At 44.8% G+C, this 26,381-nt stretch overlaps 1 protein-coding gene and 1 long non-coding RNA gene across 2 annotated transcripts; one reads left to right on the top strand and one right to left on the bottom strand.

Moving 5' to 3' along the window:
• Positions 1–208: 208 nt before the first annotated feature.
• On the bottom strand, positions 209–26,327 carry smarcd1 (SWI/SNF related BAF chromatin remodeling complex subunit D1). The gene is made up of 13 exons (XM_084063457.1): positions 26,119–26,327; positions 21,875–22,050; positions 20,324–20,366; positions 19,360–19,482; positions 18,710–18,832; positions 9,948–10,064; positions 9,423–9,524; positions 9,028–9,189; positions 8,288–8,385; positions 7,413–7,548; positions 4,801–4,923; positions 3,664–3,765; positions 209–1,823 (listed from the first exon to the last, which is right to left on the bottom strand). The coding sequence occupies exons 1-13, from the start codon at positions 26,305–26,307 to the stop codon at positions 1,770–1,772; spliced, it is 1,548 nt and encodes a 515-aa protein (XP_083919583.1). The 5' UTR covers positions 26,308–26,327; the 3' UTR covers positions 209–1,769.
• LOC311049696 lies at positions 10,095–10,858 on the top strand. The gene is made up of 2 exons (XR_014601219.1): positions 10,095–10,349; positions 10,403–10,858. It is a non-coding gene; the product is annotated as an uncharacterized lncRNA (long non-coding RNA).
• Positions 26,328–26,381: the final 54 nt, after the last annotated feature.

Raw genomic sequence — 26,381 nt, 5'->3', positions numbered from 1 at the left:
AGTGGTTCTCAAACCTTTTCTTGTCAGGGACTCCCAAATTGATATTTGGCTGCAGACTCCCATCAGAAAATATTTTGTGCCAGGGACCCTCATACAAGATTGGTAAAATGTTGCAGACATTTTACATTTTTCTCCAGACCCCATTTTGAGAAACAAATCCTTCAACCCACATGCATAATTGTTTCCATCAGAAATACAGATTCAAAAGTTACTTTAAGATATCCTTTATTTTATTATAACGTAAGATTAGAACATACAGAAAAATAGGTTTGGTCCATGAAAAAGTCTTAAGATCATAATAATACTATAGTCCCAAGTGTTGTCTATTTTAACACTAGTGGTTCTGAAAATGTATTGAACTTGAACTATTTTACTAATCAGCCCTGAAAATTAGTGTATTCTTGGAATTCATAGAGTGAATGAAACCAACTCTTTAAATGAGGGCATCCAACTTGACTTTAGTAGGGAAACAAAGTTTTACACCCACCAGCCTTATAAGAGCCAATATCTATAGCTCTTGAGTCAGACAACAAAAAAAGCAGAAATTCTTTAAATAGGGTAGGCCACATTCAATGACCAATGCACCACGCTTGTTCAAGTGTATATGGCTTCTCTGCAAATAATTAAAATACACAAATCTAAAAAGCATATTATGGAGCATTGGTTCATCAAATGCAACTGCTACGGTCATGTTATAAAGAAGAAAGTCATTGGGCTCACTGAGCGAGGACCGATAATATAAATATTGGGTAAACTATCCGAGCATAGACAGAGTTAAGAGAACCATCTGCCTGGAAAACAGATACAATTTTACTTCACATCAATCATCAGTTTTTTCCTTGCTCAGTATTTACAAAACTATATAGACTAGAGGTACTTATACTAGCTAAATCCTTGATATTCTGTACTAGCTAACAAGACAAATATTGATATATTTGTTTTACAAAACAAACAGGATCATTAACAAAAAAGTGGAACAATATGAAGCTTAATTTATATTTAGTTGCATGACCCTTTCAACAAGCGTTGCTAGACGATGTTGCTAAATTATGTACTTTGAGAGAAAGGCTCAGGCAAATAAGTACAAATTAACCTTTAAACAACTCTGTCAGATTTGTCCCAACAGTGTACGTTCTGCCATAGTCAAGCTGTAATCTTCAATTTCAGACAGAGGACTGTGCCACAAACCATCAACACAGACCAATGAAATTGTATGACAGACTGACATGTATATCAACGCACTGTAGGATAAATGATTACAAACACGTTCACCATCTATACCAAACTTATGACTAACGATTTGGGGGCCAAAAATGGGAGTGTATTTTATGAATTCTGTTCCAAAAAAACAGAAAACAAAGACCCATGGCAAAATCAACACTTGATACTCGAATCAAATGAGTTTTTTTGGCTGGTGCAACTGCCCGCTGTTCATCATGGGTGTACAATCAGTACTGTGTGGGCCAGGGGGCACAATCTATCCAAATGAAAGGAATGCTTCCAGGTAAGGCTTAGGCAATCAAGAGAAAATACATTGTGCTCAGGGAGCTGTGGTGTCACAAAAAATAAAATCTAAGAAACAACCAAACTGCAATACACACTGAGCTGCAGGGTGGTGATGAAGCTTGAAAATATCCAATATAACAGTAACGCCGTCTATTATCTATATCTGTCTAGGTTTGTGAAAACATTTTGGACATCCCTCAAGCTCACAAACACTCTGAAAGCACAGCACGTCTTCTCATTTGCCTGGCGCCTCTGAATAAACTTTAGGTATTCCTGATTCCGAGAGCCTGCTCCAGCTCCTGACGACGCTGCTGCACCTGAAAAAATGATCATGGATATGTGATTAATAGGCTCCCCATTGAGGTGGGGAGAATCATTATATCGTTGCGGTCGGGCAGAAACCTTGCATCTCCATATTTCAATATTGTTTTATGTAAATGGTGCATTTATATAGCGCTTCTATCCGAAGTGCTTTACATTGATTGTGCCATTAACCCATTCACACACACATTCATACACCGATGGCGGAGGAAACCATGCAAGGCACCAACCTGCTCATCGGGAGCAATTAGGGCTTCAGCGTCTTGCTCAAGGACACTTCGACGCTAACTCTAGGGGAGCGCCCCAGCCCGGGATCGAACTGGGAACCTTGCGGTTTTCCAGTTCACTCTACCCGGCCACTCTATCCCTGAGCCACTGCCGCCCCTATGTTATTCTTTGGTAAATTAATGTGCCATTTCGTCGTACAAGACAGTCGTGCAAAAGTACTGAAAAAAGCTGATCAACTAGCTCACAATGTGACACATTGTGAGCATGTAGATCTGCTTTTTTCGCCATTAACACATTGTGTGCCAAAAACGGTCCGGACCGTTTTTGAGAATCCAAACGAGGAGTGCCGAAAACGGTCCGGACCGTTTTTGACCCAATTTTATTTTTATACGTGGGGCGCTCTAACGAAACTTTGGGATCATCCAAGGAGTTTCTGAGAAGGAGAGGCCGGATGTGGCTCCGTGTCAAAAATCCTTCCGGTCGGCCTCTCCAATGTTAACTCCTTGACTAAAAGCTTAATATCTCCATTTCTTTTTAACGTGGTGGAAGCGAGCCGTTTTCGATCGGCGATCACTCTGCAATGGAGGATCGCGTTGGAAATATTATTGTTCCAGGTAGGGTTGTCCGATATTGGCTTTTTTACCGATAACCGATATACCGATATTGTCCAACTCTTAATTACCGATACCGATATCAACCGATACCGATATATGCGGGGATTATTGTGATTAGGGTAAGCTCAAATTTCATATCACACACACCATATACAGTAAAAACTCCTGTAACTTACTTATAAAGCAAAAAAAAAAAAAAAAAAAAAAAAAATGTTTTTTTTTTTTCAAAAACCGATACCGATATTTTCCCGATATCAATTTTTATGCTAATATCGGCCGATAATATCGGGAGGCCGATAAAATCGGACATCCCTAGTTCCAGGTGTTAGTCGGGACCCTCCGCCGTCTCGCACGCACGCACGCTTGTTTACATGCACTTCCATGTCGGGGCTTCTACAGCACGAAACGTATCAACGTAAGTGGATGGAAGAATAGCAGGCCCTGAACGTATAATATTTTAATAAACCTCTGGCACCTGATGTGTTAAATATATATTTCTAAGTAAACATGAAAGTGTCTGTGGGTTTTATAAATATTAAACCAATGAAAAGTATTAACATGCGCCTGTGAATACATAACTACGTATTATCCACATCCTGAAAAGTCACCGTTTTGGACAAGGTTTTCGGCTGACAATATGCACTGTATTTATGTGTCTGTATGCATGTCTTTTCTTCGCATATCTTAAGAAACATTCATCCAATCGACTGAATCGATGAGCATTTTTTCAGAACCGGCTAACTCTTAACGGGCACACGTTCTAAATGGTGGCTATGCCCCAAACACAATAGCCGTAGAAACATTCACCCAAAACAGATGAGGATGAAAGAGACAAAGAAAGAGGGAAAAGGACAGGAGGTGCTAGGAATGAAAAAAATAATCAAACCTCTCGCATATTGGCACAGCAGCCATTTTGAGCATGACTTGCCATTGTATTATGGCCATTGTATTAACTGTTAATACGGTGACTTGAGGTGAAGGGAAGACAGATTACCTTGGAGTAGAAGTAGCGGCACACCGCCTCCTGGGCCCAGGGCTGGAAATAGAACTCAGCCCTTCGTTCTTCTTCCGGGTTTCCGACCACATCCGTCATGGTCTGATTGCAGTGAAAAACACAGAATTAGACATTTGCACTTTTGAAAGTCATCTCCCAACTAGACTTGTAATAAATCCAGACAGTGACAGTAGCAGGGAACAAATATTGATACGGTCAACAGGATAATTCAGTTGAAACAAAACAATTTTCTCTGGGGAAATTCAGTTGCAACTGCAGCCGGGTGCAGAATAAAAATGTTGATAGACCACAACAGAAAAGCCTCACAAAGTAAACAACATTTTCTGGGGAAATTCAGTTGTAACAGCAGGCGGCTTCAGAATCGATAAGACCACAACTGAACATCATCACTAAAGTAAACAATTATATTAATAGATATATTTTATTTAGAAATATTCATAATCACATAGCTATGACAAAAAAGCTGTTGAGTACGAGTGTAGTCAATTAATTTCTTTGTAGCATTTTCACACCCATGTTAACCTTACCATTGGACCCTAACCTTTTGGTTACATCTTTATACCGGACTTGCAGGTGAACATAATCAGAAAGTTTTAAAACAGTAAAACAGTCCAACTCTTCCGGCAGCTAAACAGTGGACCCCATGCAACGTCACCATGGCAAGCACAACATTATAAGTTCCTGACAGAGTATTATTTACTTCATACACATCTAATCATGAAAATATGAAATCTAAGACATATTTGAGCCTGGGAAAAACATGAAATATAAGACATATTTGAGCCTGGGAATGCCAAAGTCAGTTTGGCAGGCAAACGTCAGACATTGAGGTATCATGGACATGGCCAATAAATGTGGGGCATTTTAGAAGAACATAATGAATGCTGAGCATTTTCCAAGACAGCCGTTATGGAGGTCAATATTATAGTAGTATTACAAGCTTGTGCTTGGGTGGTTTTAAAAGAAGTGGAAGCTATATGGTGCACAGAGAGGTACCTCTTTCCTTCAGTCCATAACTTTGATTGGGACTATATAAAACCCTCTAGACTTTTTAATGTCCTAGCGACACTGTTCCACTGTTTAACGCTTGCTTGGCTTATGACTGACAAGCCTTACCTTGAGGTCTCTGCACTGCGACTGCAACCAGTCGTTGATAAAGCCCTGAGGATCTCTGGCAAAGCTCAGCATAAACTCTCTCTGGGTCTTCAGCTGGTTGATGGTCTCAATGGTCTCATGGATCTGTGGAGAAAAACATCACCAATTCAGTTATTGTCTCCATAGAATTAGTCATGTCACTAGCATAGAATTATATGCTAATTCTATGCTATAATTAGGATAGAATTAGATTTAATGGATTACATTCCATTAAATCAAATAATCAAATGGAAATAATATATTGAATGCAGGAACTGGATCAACTGGATGAGCACAGAATGAGAATTGCAAAGCCTGTTCTTATGTGGGTGATTTGGTTCTTGTTATTAATGACTGGTGTGGATTTGCCCAAGTTGTTTCCAACCCTGGTCCCAGGGTGACCCCTGGTACAGCTGGATTTCTGTCCTACTACCAGGCAATTCAGTAATTTCACCTAACACGCAAGATCTAACAAGTCCAACGTCCCAATAACAGCTAGAATGAGAAATTAATATCCTGCAGCCTAGCCTTAATTGTTTTCCAAGACATTTTGTATTAATTAAAATGGCCTTATATAGCTTGCCTCAAAGGCTTTATGGATCTGTAGCGATTCAAAAAAAGATAGAGAAAATGAAACTATTTTAGAGAACTATCTTCTATTAGAATTAATTATAACATTTTCCCCATCCAATTAATTATTAAAAGAGCTAAAGTGCTACATGATGGACCCATTTCCATGGAATAAACATCATCGTTCATGAAAGTGAGTCTTTAACATTAATGTAGTAATTACAAGACAAAGCAGGCTGAATGACCGGTTTCTAGATTTTTGAATCGGCACAATCAGTGTCTGAGATTAGTTAGTGTGTGTAGCTGTGGTGGTTGTGTACATGAAGCATACTTTATGTAGATCTAACTATACTTTAAGATTAAAATAACTTCTCAGAAAAGCTTTTGATATACAGCAAGCAGGAAAAGCATGTCCACTGACGATTATCACTCAAACAAAAAAAACACAATACGAACGGGACATCGCCCATGAACTATAAACAAATATAATTTACATGTTGACTCAGTCTCAGAACAAAGACCCCACAGGAAGAATTCTGTCAGTAGGGGAGGTTTGGCTCCATGCCATTATCAATGTGATTACAGCCACAGTAATGGCTGCTGGCGGGGAGCTCACCAAGACCCAGCTGACCTCAACGTTGGACAGTTAAAAAGCGACAGACAAATGTAGTTGGTCGTAAATCGCCTGGAAAAGACATCCATTTTCATTTGCTCAAAATAGTGTCTGTGTGCTGTGCGTCATGGTTTTAGCATTGCTACAAAAGATGGAGAATGTTATCACACAGCCAATTGACGAGATTTAAAAAACTGAGCAACAATCACTTTTTGGAAATCTGTGAAGAACCAGAGGTTTTATTTAAGCACCACCTCTGTCGGTCATTCAGGATTCATATAACCGTAATTACATTAGTAACTTTCGATTTTTTAAAGGCCCAGACACACCAAGCCAAAGTCGAGACGTCGTTGAGTGTCTGTGGCCGACAATCAGCCGCAAGAGTTCACATTGTGTCCTGCGCCATTGGCAGCAGTCAGCCGGGGTTTAATTACCTAAATGAGCATGTTGAATCAGCGCCGGAGCTCGTCGGAGAGGGAGAACTCAGTTTGGCTGTTCAGCCAGAGCAAATCAGATCACGCATAGAAGTGAGCAATAAGCCAACGACAGATAGAGGGCACACAGACGCAATATTGATGCGAGTGGCATGAAAATGCAACATATGTTTTTTTCTTTGATTATATGATTGTCTTTCTCTTGCGCTGATCACATTGATTATTTGATTTTGATACCGTTCCTAAACCGATTTTTTAAATCCATTTTAAAAACCTAAACTACATTGCACATTGAAATTACTTGAACAAATGAAAGACTTGCTTAATACTAAGGCAAGGCTTGACTCAACAGTTCATGTCACTTTTCTCAGGCAGGCCTGCTTCTGGCTTAGCATAAAGGAAATCAAAATAGCGTATTTAACACAATATGAACTCGTCTGTAACTGCACCAACAAAAATCTCTCTCTCTCTCTCTCTCTCTCATATGATGTCGCCGTGTTTCTGTTGTGCATTTGGTGTGCTGCGGTGAACGGAACGCAGTGAATGGAATCATGTGTCTCGGTGTTGCCATGTTCGCTTATTGTAAGCGGTTTGGGGGCAACATTGGTGGTAGTGTGTTTTTGGCGTTGTTTGTGAAAGTGCAGGTGGGTGTGGGTACGCGTTGTGAGCTTGTAGATCGGCTGTTTTGCAAGAGGCAATGTATCTGTGTGAAGGCGCTTTGTTTGGCCTTCTTTTCATAGACCTTGTTGCTTGTAGGGCTTGCTTCGTTTGGCGTTGTTTTCATAGACCTTGCTGCTTGTTTCACGCACGAAACCTGGCAACGTTATCTCCTATTGTTGACACATAAACGCTAATAAGAAGCTGAGATTTGATGAAATCGAAAGTATTGATGCTTTCATTTCGATGCAAAGAAAGTATCTAAATTCGATACCAAGCCCTTCCCATACCCCACTTTGAGAACCTGTGGTATATATTACCTTGTTGTCCAGGCCAGCTATTTCTTGCTGACTGGCTGTGGAGAGGAGGAAGGAGTTCATCTGAGTCTTCAGGGTGTCGTCAACCTCTACATCAATGTCGTAGCAGGCCGTTTTCTTTTGGTCATTAGGGTCGACACTGCAAAGCAACACACAGCTCCATAATTAGTTTCACAGTGACTAGCTATAGTCATGTCACATTAAAGTGAGATTGTGTTAACACAAAATTGAAAGCAGGGATGCAAGATGCTTATGTGTGTGTTGGTCTGAAGTGATCGGTTGTAAGTTATTTTTGTTTACAGTTATGTTGGATTGTTTGTGGCTGTAAGAGTGCACAAATCAATACACTAGAGAGCTTTAGATGTGAAAGACACCTTAATTTAACTCTTGAGCTCTCTCTCTCTGTCTCTCTCTCTGATGTTTAGTAAGATGCAAGTCATGACTGTCATATTATACCAGCTTGTGCCAAAGTAAAACCGTTAAAGTACTGTCATTCTTGTTTATATTTTAAGAAGGGGTTATTATTTCAGCTACAAAGTGAGGCTAAACTATTGCAATGAGGCTATCTGTGTATGTATGTTTCTGTCTGAAACACTGTCTAACAAAGGGTGTTGAAAACGCCAAAACACACACCTGAACAACTACCAGACACTGCAATTGAGAGTCGATGAATCATGGCACTCAACTATGTGCACCTATAGTTTGCCTTGTTTCAATAGCATTCACATCTATCAGTAGCAAAGTCGGCATCTACTGTACATGTATTTCCACCCTAAAACAGCCAAGCCTTTATGAACACATTTCCATCACATTTCCTTTGTTTTCCTGGCCTGAAAGACGCTTTTATTTTTCTATGACTGTGGAAGTCTGATAATTACCTGATGACATGGTTGATGATGATGGGCTCTGGGGGCATCAAGAGTGCATGCAAACGCTGAGGGATCTCTGAGAACTTCATGCGCTGGGTCTCGAATATCTACAGAATGACATCCACACTCCATTATTACAGCAAAGACAAATGGTACCCCTAAATATGCTATAAGATTGTGAGAAAAGTTTTTTTTGGCAAACTGCCTCTGAATGGTGGAAATGGAAATGACCTCAGTGCTCATTGTCAAGAGCCAGCGAGATCCTGATCTGAAAATAATGTATGATGTGGAGGCTAGAGTCAGCAGAGTGCATTATTTTTCCATTTCCAAACCAACTATTAAAACTTAAGCAGCGTTTATTCAAATGTTGGGGTAATACACTTTTTAAATAATAACCAAATCAATGACCGGACAATATTTCACATTTATAGCTTCCCCTAAAGTTTGAAAGCATTGAAATCCATGTTTTTAAGGATCGCTTGTAGAAAGTGAGGAGCTTCACTGAGAGGTTGTAACACATGTAGAGGAACATGCTATCCCTCCCAGTTCCCCTCCCTTCTTAAGAGACACAGTCATAGACTAACCTGTAGGTGTCGCTACAGGAGTGCAGAAACAGAGACTGCCCTACCCATTTTTGTTCGTTTGAACGCCCGGCCAAGATCGAGGCTTGGCAGGAACTTTACCCAAGAACCACTAATGGGCAACATACTGTGCTGCCCTATGTTACATCAACAAGGACTCCCCCTCACCTGTTGCAGATATTTGTCACAGTTAATGAACTCGCGCTCATGTGGGTCCTGGAGCTTGTGAGTCTTGACGTACTGCCACAGGGCCTGGATGATGACAGGCCGGGTCTGGGTGTGGATCCCCAGCATACGAGCCAGGCGGGGGTCCAACTTGAACTGAGGAGGCTGGGAAGAGGCAAAGAAAGACCATGATGGAGGTGGTATGGGGGTAATGGGGTGGGTTAGTGAATGGTGCAGAGAGAGATGGAGTCGAGTGAAAAAGATAGAGGGAGAGAGAAACTCCAGAGATATATAGTATTAAATTGTTCTCTCTCTATAAGCGGGAAAATGGCATAATACACCAGCTTTCACTAAACCTTGAGTCTTACTGACATGCAGTGTTGACCCTGGATGTTTACCTGGTAGTCCAGCATAAGCAGGACGGTGCAGCGAACGCCCACATCACCTGGCCTCTTCACCTGGAAACCATCAGTCTCCTGGGTGGTGGCAGTCCTGTGCCACTGTAAACAAGGGAAGAAAATGACATTAACATATCATTATCCTCTATGACTAGAGAGGAAACGGCTAAAAGTAAGAAGGTGACTAAAACAAGTAAGAATGTGACTAAAACAAGTAAGCAGTGACTAATTGCACTGGTGTTTAAAGGCATGAAACCTAGTGTCCTTATTCTGGACATGTCATAATAGGCGAACGTCCTGTGAAAATAGGCAAATATCCAACAAAAATAACAGATCTACAAGCTCACAACACTTCTGTCAGCTTGTAGATCAGCTATTTACAACAAAGGGATCTGGTGCAGAGAAAAAAGGATGGGACCATTCATTGCAAACATTGATTTTGTTGTGCTGGGGTCTCACCAACACTTGATTAATGAAAATGTAAACACATATGATTAAATATAATTATTTTGAGTATAGTCTTACTTCCACCAGGTGATTATCGGGGCCATACAGATCTTTGTCAAGCTCAATCACCAGGGACTTGAAGAAGGAAGAGAACTTCCTTTTCTGTTTGGTGGCATCGTACTTGGACACAGCCGTCTGGAAAACAAACCATCATCACTACAAATTTGTCATGTCACCAGCAAGGCTAAAAGCAAGTACTGTATCTCCATCCAAGACAACACAGTGGATAGTAAAGCCCAAAATGTGTTGGCCACTTTTAACATCTTACCAGACTACAAGATTATAACTGGTCATAACAAGGTGGTTGATGTTGAGTAAACAAACTTACCAGCTCAAGCCAACATTTACTAGCCTAGATATTCTATAGCGAACAATGTTAAAATGGCATGGTTATATATGCAATTGTTCCCATAAACTGTTGTCCATGAAATAAATAATAAATAAACATCTACTATATAGTGAATTTTCCAAAGTGTGATACAATATATGCACATGATATACCCAGAGACAGACTCCACACACCGACAGTGGAGGCAGCCATACAAGACACCTACCTGCTTGTATGGAGCAGTTTAGTATTCGGGCTGAACAATAATCAATATCACAATATGATGCTGAAATTAATTATATAAAAGAGAGGGTCCAAAACAGACTTCTAAAGTAGGCATTCTAGTTTTAGGTAATATTTGGTCCATGCAGCCAATACAGTACAATGTTCATTTCACCCGTAAATGTGTAATAAAAGGCACCATGTTTTTTTATGTTTAGCTCACTGACTAGAAGTCATACTGTACATTACTGCTGACAATTTCCAGTTTTCTTCACATTCCAAGAAGCCATTGTTTTCATCATTTCATTATCGATGAAAAGTAAACATGGATGGGGACGTGTGTTCACCTTTTTGCGACATTGTTGCTGCCCATAGTGAACATTGCACCCACATAAAGAGGGTTTTATTACATTGCTCTCTCACTGTTCACATATGGGATCAGCGCCCCCTGGCGATGATATACAGAAGCTTCACATTAACTCCCTCGGGCCAATCCTCATTGGCCCGGTGGGCCGTCAGTCGCTTTCCGGAAAACCCTCCCCCGAGGGTATAAAGGACCCGGAAAGCGGAAGTTACGTTCTCTTTCGCTTCTTCTGCCTCGATGAACACAGAGCTACTACAATCACATCTACGAAAACAGAACGAGCCTGCGGGGAATTCGACGATCTCGACAGCGACGAGTCGGTTTCTCAGTCCACCGAGAGTCCCCGGAGCTCGTTACTCTCCCTTTCCCTTCCACGGAGTGGAAAACTCTTTCCTCGATCTACACAGCGGACGCTGCAGCTAGCTTAGCCTAGCTTAACTAGCTTTCAGGCCTACCGGCTTTTTAGCTTAGCCTAGCCGGCCGGCTTGGCTTCATTCATTCTTCATCAGCATGTCTCGGCGTGCTCTTCCCACCGCGACGGATCGCCACGACCGGGGTCCCGCCATGGATTTACCCCCCCGTCGCCGATGCAGCACCCGCACCTGTGCCCAGCTGCTGGACGAGTGGGACACCCACGACCATTGCATCATTTGCCTGGGTTTCGCCCACGCGGACGCCGCGGCCTACGAGCAGCCTCCTAGGTGCTCTGACTGTGCCAGCCTCCACCCATCGGAGCTTCAGAATCGCCTGTTCAAGGCCGAGAGGTTCTACGTTCCTCCCCGTACCACGTACGAGGAGCCTGAGGAGTACGACGCGGCCTCCCGCTACTTCTCCTCCCGCAGACAGCCCGCCGCTTACACGGCCAGAGAGGAGGCTTTCTCTCGCCGGGCTCGCCCGTCTGCAGCAGCCGGCTCCGCCCGGGCCTTGGACCCACCGGATCGCTCTCTCCACGGAGGGGACGGACGCAGACCTGGTTTAAAATCAATCGGTCCCCGCTCCCGTTCTCCCACGAGGGGAGACAACGCAGCGGAACACAGCGGCGGCCCTCACCGAGCTAGCTCCCACTACTCTTCCCCGGCGAGGAGCGGGTGCTCAGGCAGAGATGACGGTGAGGACGAGACCCTCGCCACCTACCAGGTGGAACAGTACGACGACGGTGATGATTACCAGGTCGTTGACCAGGTCGAGGGGGACGGAGAGGTCGTCATCCTGGAGACGGAGGACCGCGGCCCTCCTCTCCCAGCTATCGGCCCACCGCTACCTGCAACGCCACTCGCCGATGCTGTACCTACGGTAATGGTGGAGACGGCTACAGCCCAGGTTGAAGCTGCACCTCCCCCGCCCGACATGAGCGAGGCTCCTTTGCTGGAGATCTACAAACTGGCCACCGTGAGATGTGGTCTCAGATGGCCCGCGGACGAGGCCGAGGTGGCCCCCGCCAGCGCTTCCGAGTGGCAGGGACTTGGCTCCGTGGAGGAGAAGGTCCCAAAGAAGTGTAAACTTCCCCTGGCAAAGGGCTTCGCTGCCGGCCTCACGGGGTCTTGGAGCTCTCCTCTGGCTCCGGACTCCGATCCAAAAAAGCTGCGTTTTGAGATCGACTGCGCGGGCGCAGGCGAACTCGGCCTCTCGGCCTTCCCGCCCATGGACCGTAGTTTGGCCACTTTCATGCTGCACAGCCAGCCGCGCAGCCAGAAGGCGCCCTTCTCTACAACAAAGGAGACACCGTGCCTCACCACCGAGAAGGACGTTGCTGGATCCGCTGCCACGAGGGCGGTCTACAAGGCAACAACATCAAGCGCCAGGGCCCTCAATGCTGCTGCTCTGTTACAGGGGTCCCTGATGGTTCTTATGACGGAGGCGGGAAACGCCGCTACGCCACAACAACTGGCTGAGATGCGGCGCCTCCAGCGGGAGATTATGCTCCTCAATAAGAATACTACAGAATGGAACGGTAGAGTCATGGGAATGTGCGTCGCTCACGAGAGAGGACGTTGGCTAGATCACGTCTCCTTCAAAGGCCCGGACGACAAAAAGCACCTCCAGAACCTTAAGATAACCGCTGGCAACCTCTTCCATGGCGCAATGGTTTATCTCCAAGAAAGCACCGCGACGCGCAAAGCCCAGGACGAGGCGGCCATGTCCTGTTTACAGGCTCCTTCTGGACCACCTCTCTCTCGGCCCCAGACCCGTCCCTCGCGGCAGCCAACTAGGGGTAGGATGCCACAGGTCCGTCAGACCGGTTCGCGCCAGAACCAGTCCCATTCTGCTCCACCAGCCGCTGGCAGAGGCGAACAGCGCGAACGTCGGGACGATGACCGTGGCCGCGCGCGCCCCGCCAACAACCGGCCTCAGAGAGGCAGTCACAGGGGTCGCCGCGCCGAGCAGAATAAATGACACTGTCCAACCCTGCCAAGTGAGCAGGGACAATTTCTCCCCCGGTTCCCTCTCCCCCCAGACGGGGGATTTTCGACTGGATTTTGTGGCCACGGGCCTCCATCCACGCTCACCGAGGAAGAGGAGGAGATGTTCGACGGAGCGAGTGGAGACGGCGTTCGATCGCTCCCGAAGCCCCGCAAAGAAGCACACACACCCAGATGTACATTTTATGAAACACGATTTTGTGAATGTGCATGTTCCTGTGTCACCTGCCGCTGTATTTGTTCAAAATGTTGTTATGAAAACAGATTCTGTATTAAACAACCAAAAAATACAACAAAGCACAACCAAAGTACTAATGAGCCACCGTTCATCAGGGACCCCTCACGAGGGGTCCCTGGTGAGCGGGGGACACAACAAAGGCAAGATGGCGGGCCAAAACCGTCATCTCCTACACGGGTCACGCCAAAATTTTTCTTGGTCCACAAAACGCCCCAAGTTAAGACTAGGCCCCAATGTTGTTGTTTTGTCACAAGAGTCGGCCATTTTGAGGAAACACGTGTTGGCGCACACATTGGCTGTGAGCGAACACGTGACGCCTTCCAAGATGGCCGCGCGCATGAGCCCTCATGTAGCACCAAGCATGCTAACCAGGCTAACAAGCACAGCCAAGACGAAGGCTCTCACACTGGCCGCGCATGCGTACTCAGGAGTAACAACAAAGAGGGTTGCCGAGCCAACGAGCACGACAAAGATGGCGGCGCTCGTACACCCGACACAAATAATAACCCCTCCGAATCCGTTGTCGCTCCGCATCGAGCGATGGAAAGAATGCGACGCCAACCCTTGGGTGCTCCGTACAATAGCACGGGGCTACAGGCTGCAATTTTCCAGGAAACCACCCATGTCCAACAAAGTATTGTTGTCACACGCGAGTGGCCAAGCGGCGGTAACGTTACGAGAGGAGATTGCATCACTCCTGCTAAAGAACGCCGTGCGGGAAGTACTACCGGGAGAAAGCCGTCTAGGTTTCTACTCAAGATACTTCCTCGTCAAGAAGAAAGGAGGGGGGCTACGTCCCATCATGGATCTGAGAGCTCTCAACAGGTATTTGAAAACCTTTCAGTTCAAAATGTTGACGGCAGCAGCGTTACTACGCACGGTCCGCCAGGGCGACTGGTGGAGCTCAATAGATCTCAAGGACGCCTATTTTCATATCCCTATCTACCCTCCGCACAGAAAATTCCTGCGTTTCGAGTTCGAGGGTCATGTGTACGAGTACCTGGTCCTTCCTTTCGGAATGTCTCTAAGTCCCAGGGTGTTTGTGAAATGCACTCAGGCAGCGATAGCTCCCCTGAGGCGGAGGGGTGTCCGCGTCGCGACCATAGACTGTATAAATGAGATGGACAAACCCCCTCCGCTGCTTTCTACAGACCGAAAATGAATCCTTTGCTGCAGACTGTGGCTCCGCCATCTTTCACTACGCGTCAGAATGAGTTCAGACCATTATTGGTTGGGTAACTTGTCAATCAAGAGCGGGGGGCGGGGAATGAATGCTATTGGTTGTGTAGCGTGTCAATCAAATCATCCCGCCCCTCCTAGAGAATAGCCTACTTTATCGTCAATTTTATAATAAATAGAACCATAATTTAGCAAAACGCATATCCTGATGATTGAAAGGAGACTTTAAACTAGCGACTGGAAGCATATAGAATTTATGACAATTTTTATTACAGTAAGAAAATCGAGTCTGAAAGTTGGTAAAAACCCATCGGCTTGCGTTAAAATAAATTCTTTCTGAACTCACAGGTCGGCACGGGTGAAACAGCGCCTCTCGCTGGACATTTACTAAACATCCGGGTTGGCCTCATAGTAAATATCTCAGCCTTGCCCCTTGGTCGCGACCTACATAGACGACTGGTTGCTGAGCGCGTCCTCGCGCCAGGAAGCGTGCCACCATACCAACCTGGTGGTGTCGCACCTGACCTCCCTGGGGTTCACGCTGAACCTAGCAAAGTGCGTGCTCACTCCGTCCCATCAGGCTACCTTCATAGGTATCGATCTAGACGCGGTTTCTCTCAGGGCTCGCCTGTCTCAGGAGAGGATAGCCTCCTTCCTGAGGTGTCTGGCCATGTTTCAACTGGGACACAAGGTCCAGTACAGGGTCTGCATGAGGGCGGCAGGGCTTATGGCCTCGGCCATCTCTCTAGTGCGCCTCGGCAGGCTACACATGAGACCTTTTCAGAGGTGGATGGGCTCACTCCGGATCCCAGCCACTCAGGGCTCTCGCCGCACGACGGTGTCCGCGGAATGCATGCGATCCCTCCAACAATGGAAAGTACCTTCCTTTCTATCGGAGGGCGTCCCGGTGGGGAGGGTCATCTCGAGAAAGATGATCACCACCGATGCCAGCTTGAGCGGCTGGGGCGCAACTTGCGAAGGCCGGACGGCCAGGGGTTTGTGGGACCGCAATACGAGGACCGCCCACATCAACTTCTTGGAGTTGATGGCGATTTTTCTGGCAGTGAAACACTTCAGGCCCCACATCGGGGGTTGTCACGTTCTGATCAGGACGGACAATACCACGACCATGGCCTACATCAACAAGCAGGGAGGCTTGAGGTCTCCTACTTTGGACGGTCTGGCACGGAGGCTGATACTGTGGTGCGACACGCTCCTGAAATCAATCAGCGCCTCTCATGTACCTGGACTTCTGAACAGGGGTGCCGATCTTCTGTCCAGGGGCAAGGTTCGCTACTCGGACTGGTCACTGCACCCCGCGGTGGCGGACCAAATCTGGATCAGATTTGGACGGCCTCAGGTAGACCTTTTTGCATCAGGGGAGAACGCGAAGTGCTCACTGTTCTTCTCAATGAGCGGTCAGGCCCCGCTGGGCCTGGACGCCCTGGCGCACGAATGGCCAGGGGGGCTGCTTTATGCGTTCCCTCCACTGGAGCTGATCCATCCCACTCTGGAACGGGTCAGGCTCCGAGGCCTGACGGTGTTGCTGGTGGCTCCGGCAGGGGGCACTTGGAGGTCGGAGATAGCTCCCCTGCTATACGAGCGGCCTTGGCCCCTCCCGCTGCGAGAGGACCTGCTGCAGCAGGCCGGGGGCGAGATTCATCATCACAGGCCTGCAGACCTAGACCTTTGGGTCTGGCCTGTGAGAGGGACAATCTGACTGCGACAGGGCTGCCACCTAGGGTGGTGGCCACTATTCAGGCCGCTAGGGCACTCTCCACTAGAACCGTCTATGGGGCAAAGTGGAGTGTGTTCGAGGAGTGGTGTCTGGGAAGGTCCCCGGTCGTGGTCCCGTTCCAGGCCTCGGTCGCTGACGTCTTGACTTTCCTACAGGATAGATTGGATCTCGGGAATGCCTTCTCGACGATCAAAGTGTACTTGGCGGCCATCTCGGCCAACCATGTTGGTTTTGGTAAGAAAACCGTGGGACAACAGCCCCTGGTGTGCCAGTTCATGAAGGGCGCGTTGCGTGAACATCCTGTCTCACGATCCTTGTTTCCCACGTGGGACTTGGTCCTGGTGCTCGACTCACTCTCTCGTCCTCCTTTTGAGCCATTGGAGACGGTGGAACTAAAGTTCCTCACGTTCAAGACGGTGCTCCTGGTTGCGCTGACAACAGCGAAACGGGTGAGCGATATGCATGCTCTTTCGGTGGCTCCGGAGTGCATGAGGTTCGCTGGTGATGGCAGCAGGGTTGTCCTCAAACCTAACCCGATTTTCGTTCCAAAAAACCACCTGGCGGTGGTTATGCCAACTGAGTTGGTGGCTTTTCATCCGCCTCCTTTTGCCTCAGATGAGGATAGGAGGCTACACTGTCTCTGTCCAGTAAGAGCCCTGCGGCTGTATGTCCAGAGGACTGCGGCCCTGACCCGCCCCAGCCAGCTCTTCGTCTCCCTGGGCCCTGGGCCTGGGGGACTGGCGGTGACTAAGTCCACAATTTCCCGTTGGATTGTGGAGGCCATCCGCCTGGCGTACGCTAGTAGGGGGGCCCCAGTGCCTGAGGGCCTGAGGGCGCACTCTACTAGAAGTGTATCGACGTCCTGGGCCCTCCTCAAAGGAGTGTCTATTCAGGACATCTGCACGGCAGCGAGTTGGTCGTCTCCTTCGACTTTCGCTGTTTTCTACAGCCTGAACGTGGCGTCGTCTTCTATGGCGCACACGGTTCTGGGCGTGGCTTCCACCTGAAGGTGGTTAGGTGCTTAGAACGGTCTTACAATCTGTTCATGCCCCTTACTTTAGTGTTGATGGCCGAAGGTTGGGCCTTAGATTAATAAGGCGGACTTCGGTCTGTCAGGGCCCCCCACTAACTAGACAGGCTGTGCCTGGTTTTTAGTTTATAAGGCAGACTACGGTCTGTCAGGGCCCCACTAAATGTATTGGTCTCTGCCTCAGACCCGGGGGGTCTGTTGGCACCTGGATGCCGCGGGGCCCTGGTTCAGGTTGTGGGTATCGTGATTTGCGGTTACATTCAGGGGGTTTATGTCTCCCATATGTGAACAGTGAGAGAGCAATGTAATAAAACTATAGGTTACTTACGTAACCCCGGTTTTATAAATTGCGAACGAGCTGTTCACAAAAACACCCTTCTTTTTGCTCGGCAGAAGGAAGCTGGTGTGAAAGAGAACGTAACTTCCGCTTTCCGGGTCCTTTATACCCTCGGGGGAGGGTTTTCCGGAAAGCGACTGACGGCCCACCGGGCCAATGAGGATTGGCCCGAGGGAGTTAATGTGAAGCTTCTGTATATCATCGCCAGGGGGCGCTGATCCCATATGTGAACAGCTCGTTCGCAATTTATAAAACCGGGGTTACGTAAGTAACCTATAGTTCATAGGGGTACTCTAGGATCTGTACTCACAGTACTGATACACTGAGGATGCATTTGTGTCAAAAGAACACATTGTGCTTCAATCGGTTTTCGAACAAGAGCGGTTAGCGGAGTATCGAAACAACCTCTTGAGCATGGAGCGGGATGTACTCCCACTCAACTCCACTCATGTGCTTTAACCCTAGTAGGGTCCATATGCTGGACATGTAGGCGAACATTCAGTGAAAATTCAGCAAAAATAGCAGAGATATAAGCTCAAAAGGTGTCGTGTTGCGACGCGTTGTGAGCTTCGTTGCTATTTTTGGTGAGAGATTTTGTGTAAAGGGGAAAAAAGGAACCAAGTACAGACACATTGAGGGACCCTAATCAACAAAGTATATAGAGTTTAAATGGCTATGTGCATGAAGCAAGCAGGCTTTCTTTTGTTCTACAAGATCTGACTGTCTGTCTGAAATAATTTGGAATTCAACATGCAAATTACAACTCTAAGTAATACAGTATCACAGGCTCCTTTAATAAGTTAGTGTGTAAATGTGGGAATTCTGTTTGAAGTGAGCAGTGACTAGTGTGCAGACAAGAAAAGTTGGTCTACGAAAATATAGGCAGACATGAATCCAGAAATGACCCCATTGTGTCAGTCTTACATCTTCAAGCAGGCGGCCTTCTACACGTAGCTCCCATGATGCAACTGTGCCCTCTCCATCTTCAGCATCAGGCTTGGCAGGGTTGAAGGTGTTGGAAATGAAGATGCGAAGCTTTCTCTTTTGCTAGAACCAGCAAATCAGCAGAAGCAACATTAGTCATAGATTTTTCATGATTAAAAATGTGAGATCTACTCTATGTATATTATTACACCTCGATTGATTTCAAATTCAACTTTGGTTTGTCCCCAATTCAATGTCTAAACAAGGGTTCTTCAAAGCCCTGTCACTACGGGTCACATAGTGCCTTTTTCAATTTTACCAGGAAATAAATTGCATTGAACTGGTGCCCCAGGGCCCTGACTAGACTGTGAATTCCATAAATGTTCCCATTTCAAAAGTGTGACAGAAGTGAACTGACTGGAGTTTCATGTAGCTCAAATGGGTAGAAAACACCAACCAAACAAGTATTAAAAAGGTTCATTTCTAACAGAGTTGGTCATCCAAAAAAATGCAAGCATATAGTAACGTAAAGCACTATGCCAAACTGTTTTCTATTATTAAAAGTCCAAGTGCAACGGAAAAGCCTGAACCAGACAGGAATTAAACTAGAAGTGAATAATTTCAGTGGAAGCCAAAGTTCACTGCTTTACCTTAATGGGCCTCTTGAGAGCCTCCTGGATGTCCAGCCTCTTGCGCATAATGGTCTGGTCTAGTTTCCTCTCAAAGGCCAGTAGATCCATGTAAGCCTGAGACTCTGGGACCAGCTCTCTGATCTGGGACAGGAAAAACAAACACACACAAAGGTCATTCAGGCTATCTACTGGCAGTAGCTAATGGAACAGTGGAAATTCCCATTGTTGCACTCATCATGCAATGAGTTGGGTGACTATGACGTATGAAGCCAAACCAAGATATACCACAATGTAGTACACAACATGGCCCTGTGAGCCTCTAGTGTTTATTTTAATGATAAGAATTTACCCGTAACACCATTACCTGCCAAAAACGGACATGTCCGTCTTTTAAAATACACCCTTTTTAAACTTTATTTTTTGTGAAAAAAATCCACACAGAAGCAGAGATATCGCTATCCAAAGATTTACTGCTCCATTCACTCCCTGGTTAACTTATTACTTAAAAACCCTGTATCTCGGCTCCTGTGTAAAAAAAAGAATTACCATGTATTTTTTTGGTGAAACATGCTTTTTTCAACTGGCTGCAATTATGGAACAGATTACCACGATCGGATTATTTTTTTCCCATGATTCTACGAGACTCCTGTGTGTGTGTAATGAGGGGATCACCGTGAGGATGGTGATCACAGAAAATATTTTGTGACTACTTAGAAAATGGTTAAAGAAAACTTTTAAAAAGCTGGCACTGGGTGGCAATTGAAAAAAAAAACACTCTGGCAGGGAATGTGTTAAGAGTCTCAGATAAATTAACTAAATTAAATAAAGGACCACGATTTTTTTTGTGCAGCTAACACAAACATTACCAAGAAACTGTTAAGAAGATACATTCTGATTCACTTGTGGATTCGTTTTAATGACCTCCACAATCACAGCCAGCAATAATGAGATTTGTATGGCCCACATTTTGATTAATACTCACCCTCTGAGGTAGAATTTTATCAGCCATCTTCTTCTTCTTAGTGCTGAAAAAACATCATTAAAGAAAGATTACTTTAAAGTATGTGAGTTAGAATAGAAAGGCAATTACATTTTTCAGTTTCGTTTTATAGATTACCCTGAACCATGTTACACTGTGGACACGCACCACCACATAACTAGGGCTGCACGATAGTCAGGGTTCCCACACATTTTTACCAATGAATTTCCAAAACTTTTCCAAGACATTTCCAGAATATTTAACCCAATTTCCAGGCCTGTAGAACAATCATTCAGCGCAATAATGAGTCTCTTACTCATATGTGTGCAATGCCCAAAGACAGGCAGCGTAGCAAAAATAAACCATAGAATATAGAATGGTACAATTTCATTTTCGTGCCAAATTTACTAACTACGCATCACGCTGCAGCACATTGTGAGCTTGTAGATCTGTTATTTTTGTCACGTCCGGTATACATTAGGCTGCAATCACACAGCCCGTTCGCATATTTTTACATCATTATACAACATATTTTGTGTAATGTTATAGATGTTTTGTGAAAACAAAATTATAACAAAATCAATAGCCAAAAACAATACATAGCCAAATATTTTTCCAGGACCCGTAATAAATTCCAGGAGCCTAGACAAATTCCAAATCTTTTCCAGGACTGGAAAAAGATTTTTCTAATTTCAAAATATTTCTAGGACTTTCATGACCGTGGGGACCCTGGATAGTGTATGATGGCTAAATGTTTTATTTTGTTCTTAATGCCTTTGTTGTACATTGGAACCACATATTTAGTTAAATGGTATGTAATGGCCTCTGTCATTTTATTGTGCCTCTGGGTGCCTGATGGATGGGGAGAGGGGATTATAACGTCCGTTATTAACCCTTGTGTAATGGTGAGGAGACAACGGCAAGGAGCTACAGCTAAGATTCACGGCAAAGTTTCATGATTATATAACTGCGAAACAAATCAATCATCATTTTCAATATTTGGATTAATTGTGCAGCCCTAGTCATAATAAAACACATTTCAAATCAAACTTAATGTATTAGCACATTTACAACAATCGAAATGGACCAAAGTGCATGTACATATAAGGCATAAACAGAACAGGCCTGTGCAAAACATAGTCACAGGACATGCATAAATAGAAACGTATGAAACAAAATAGAAGTCATAGAAAGAAATGAGTCTTGAGAGGAGAATTAAAACCCCAGATAGTCTGAGCACTTCTAATAGGAAGGGGTAGGCTGTTCCAAAGCCTGGGCAGCAGCAGCATAAAAAGGCACGGGTGACCGTGGTTTTAAGTCCAGGAGCAACTTGTCAGCCGACCTCAAAGTCCTGACTAGGGTATAAAGTTCCACAAGTTCAGCGAGATATGGAGGTGCCCATGTAAAAACTGAAAAACATTTACTTTACACTAACTCAGTTTGTTTCATAAACCCAGTGGACTGACATGACACTTAATCTTCATACAAAACATGCACCCAGTGTACTGAAACAGAAGCCCTGAAATGACACTGTGCAAACCAGTGAGAACTTACTGCTGGTTGCGATTCTGCTGCTGGACCTGTTGGATCTGCTGGGGTGCAGGCCTCTTGCGAGACGGGTCCATGACCCCAGGCATCCCAGGGCGGGACACAGGGCTGTTGCCATATCCTGGAGGGCCCATGGCTGGTCCCTGGGGCGTCATGCGGCTGGATGGGGGCATGCCAGGTCTCTATATCAGGATAGGAACGAAAGATTTTGGTAAATTTCCAGAGCTGAGCAGCTCCTTTGCTGGAGCAGTGTGGTGGTTAGGTGTCCTTCTGAACAGCACCTCTTCAAGTCGGTTTGACAGAGTTGAGGCCATACTGATATACAGTAATGGTAGATTTAAAAATCAAGATTTGGTCATAGACTAGAGTGCAGTCTGGAGTATAAGCACGGTTATGGATTGTTCAATTACAAATGTTATTACCGCGGTGAAATGCAACTTCGCGGGTAATGACTCTGTATTTACCCTGCTCTAGGACAGTCATGTTTTAGTTATTTTGATACGTAATGGAAACAATGGCTAAAAAACACGAAAAAATCAGAACAACGGCTAGTAAATTCATTCTTCAAGGTCAGTATGCATTGTGCCACAAATGCATTTTAAAAGGAGCCAGAGGGCAAGACACAACAACGCCCAACACCTTTTCATTTTAACGTGGTTACATAAAACGTTTATATGCTTGAATTGGTAAGCAGCAACAGAGTAAAAGAAACATGGAATGCAGCACTGATTATTACGATTACTCTAAATGATGAAGGCTTCTACAAGCTACCTTAATACATTTTTGCATGACACCTTTCACAATGAGAGGTATCTCAAATGTACATGTCAACTACTGCAAAAGACAGAATACCCCCCACCCAAAACAGCCAACTCACCACGTCACCATGTGATAAGAATTCAAACAGACGGCTTTGTGTGTCTGACTGCATGACATGTGTGTGCAGATAAAAGCAGCAGATGAATGATAAATCACTGATCTCCCCTTTTCTCTTCAGCAGACACTCTTATAACAGCAAATCTCAACCCAGAGAGGATAAAGCACTGAATCCCTCCTCCCTTTCTCTCTTCAGTTGGAGGGTAGGTTGGAGAGAGAGAGAGAGAGAGAGATAGATGGACTCAGTGGTGTGTTCTAGGTTTTCTTCAGAGGTATACGACCTTGCCTGCACGACATGTGCGTGGTCGTGGGTATACGCTACTGCGTTTGCAATGGATGAAATGGTTAGTAGACTGTATACGCTTTTTTCCAAAAAAATCTGCACTGTATACTTCTTATACAGCGTAACACGGTAGAACACACCACTGGATGGACTCACTCACTACACTCTACCCCAACCTCACCTCTGCCAAAACGTAAGCCTCCAATAGCCCATACATTGTCTTGTAAGCTCTGACAGCTGACTTAAAAGTGTTCCTTTTATTAGGTTTGCGATCAGCAATGCTGTCAAAATGTGACTACCAAAACAGCACTCAGCTTCTCGACCACTCTTTCCCATTTCATTGTGCTCTCAGTTTTTCAAAGAACAAATCAAAAATGCGTTCTAAAGATAGTGGTTTGACTATTAAAAGCTTGACCTTTCTGACTGCCCGATGAAACTGCTATGACGGCGTAAGAGAGACATTAATATATATATATATATATATATATATATATATATATATATATATATATATATATGATTTTGAGAGACCCACACTCACAACAGAACATCATAAATACAAATAAAAAAACTATATTGGATGTATAAAGAATAGAGGTGTAGTGCATGGGAAGAGGTGCCAAAAGAAATTCCATGCAATTTATTTAGCACTCTTTTCATAGCCATCAGCACAACCTTGGCTTTCTAGAGAACAATCATAAGTTCTGAGTATGAGGCTTTCTTGATTATGTTACCACAGCATGCTTTTGTGTGTGAAAGCTGTCAAGGACAGGGGAGAAAATGGAATGAACATCCTTTCACAGAAATGTGCTCTCAGAATGTCAGTAGGTAAGCTGCAATGACTTGAAAAAAGAAGGGTGGGAGAAGTAAGACCTCTCCATCATTGTGAACATGTGAAATAAGGCGAGGTAAATCCAAGGCAAGATGGTTACCTAGTAGCTGTATGTCTAAAATTGAAGTTACAGGTCCTTAACCACTTAAGCCCCACTTTACGCTTCATTATAATTTTGGTTTTGGACTAAATTACTTTTTTTCATGCCTACATGCTCAAAATATGGGCATTGGGTTTAAAGTGGCTGTAGCATATTCTATGCTTTAAAGGAGGGGTTCACCCAAAAAAATACTTATTTTACACACCCCATGAAGCCTTGATTTCATGGATTTATTTTTGTTTTTGTGGCATTCCTAAAACAATAATTTGATGACCGTGTGTATTTCCGGTAGGAGACACAAATAATCTACTGTGTGTCTCCTACCGGATTCTTTAGCCGGTAGGAGACGGGAATCAAATTATTAGCTTAGGAATGCGACAAAAACAAAAAAGAATCCATGGATTCAAGGCTTCATGCAATTGATAGAAAATAAGTCATTTTTTGGGTTAACTCCTCCTTTAATAATGAAAGCAAAGCAGCATCTGGAACCTACATAAAATGTAAAGCAGCAAAAGCATTGTATGACATGAACAGAATTAAGCTCAGTACCAAATCAGACCCGAAACCACTTGTGTTTTACCCTTTGGACAAAAACCTTCTCTCTCTGTGTCCCCAGGCAGTTAAATGAAAATATTCAGCCCATATCATTAAAAGAGAGGGGGAAAAGTTTGGGAATCCCTGCACAACATTGCTGACTGACTGCACACACTATTCCTCAAGGATCTCCACCAAGTCGATGCATGTCTATGAAAACAAGCCCAAAAGATGCATGAACACTAGTTTGAACCTATATACAGCTATTTTCAAGGAAGACATTTGGAAAATTATGTTTTTGAAACATTTTAAATACACAAATCTTTTATGGGGGTCCCTGGCACAAATATTTTCAGCATCTGTGGCCAAGCGAAGTACATCTTAAATGGGGGGAGGTACTTGACATGAAAAAGTTCGATAACCACTGGTTTAAACAACATTAAGGAAAGAAGCCTAAATAAGCAACTACACTTTAGAAACAAGTCCAAAAAAACGCAACCACCAATATTTACTAGCAACTTGTGGAGAAAAACAAGCCCAAAGTCACTTATAATAAGCAGACTTAGCAACACTGAATACCATCCAGGGGCAAGTGTTATGAAGTATTACCAAAACAGACAGTGTGTAAAATGAATCACTTATCGTCTGCATAACAGCAGCTACCATAGTAAAGCGTACTCCAGCATCCAACCAGGGCGCAGGCTATTCCCTGAAAGAGGGCAGTGCATGTTATTACATAAAACGGCTATCATAACGGTATAGGTATACGTGTCTATAAGTGCACCAAATCATTGAATACATCCTTTGTACACAATCAAAGCCAAATTTGCCAATCAGTATCAGAGCAACCTGCACAATGTTTACAGTGTATCAAACTACTCATAAAGCATACCTCGGCAGATAGAGCGCTATGCAAGTTAGCTAGGCTACAGTGTTGCCAGGTTTTGTGAGGGAAATAAGAAACCAGGTCTAGGGAAACAGTTCCAAAAGAAGCAACATGAGCAGTTTAAACCTATTATGCATCGGCTACTTCAAAATAGCCGATCTACAAGCTCACATCGCGACGCGTTGTGAGCTTGTAGGTCTGCCATTTTCAAAAACTCTTGAAATAAATTGTGGAATATTTGGAATATTCTTGAAACATTCCAACAACACAAATGAAATGAAAATATTTGAGAACCACTGCTTTAAAAAAAAAAAAAACATGTGGAAACAAGCCGAAATAAGCAACTACACTTTAGAAGCAAGCCCAAAAAAACGCAACCACCAATATTTACAAGTAACTTAACAGAAACCGCTTATTATAAGCCGACATGGCAACACTGATAGAGCGCTATGCAATTCAGCTAGGCTAGCTGGCTAAGTTATTTGGCTAACTAACCTCACTACTAGCTGCTAACCCAAACCCAGTTTGATCACACTTTCTGTTGGGTTTAGTTTCAGTCAGAGCAGGGTATTTGTGTCTATTAGAACAGTTGATAACAGCTGTATTCTTATAACTAACAGGGCCTCCAGCTAGCATCAGTAGCGCTATTAGCTCCCTGACAAAGCAGAGGGAAAGGCTTTGTTCTTGCAGACAGACATGCTCCATGGATCATGGATGGAGTGATGGTGGCTCTGCTCACCGGGTATCCAGGCCCTGGCATCGGGGAGCGGTACATGTGGTTCTGGCCGCCCGACGAGGGTCCCATCCTCCCGGAGGGGGTCCCGGGTCCCATGCCCGGCGGTCCTCCGCCCTGTACCGGGGGTCCGGGTCCCATTCCTCCGCCACCGCCTCCGGTCGGGGCCGACTGAAAGCCTCCTCTAGCCGCCATCTCTCCTCCGAATAGCTCCAATAGCACCGCTGGGGGAGAAGTTAAGGAAGTATCGCGAGACAAGGGGGCAGCGG

Source organism: Gymnoscopelus microlampas (genome assembly GCF_963454915.1).
Source record: "Gymnoscopelus microlampas genome assembly, chromosome: 7".
Classification (NCBI taxonomy): domain Eukaryota; kingdom Metazoa; phylum Chordata; class Actinopteri; order Myctophiformes; family Myctophidae; genus Gymnoscopelus; species Gymnoscopelus microlampas.
The sequence above is the reverse complement of the archived record's forward strand: the minus strand, read 5'-3'. Positions and strand labels throughout refer to the sequence as shown.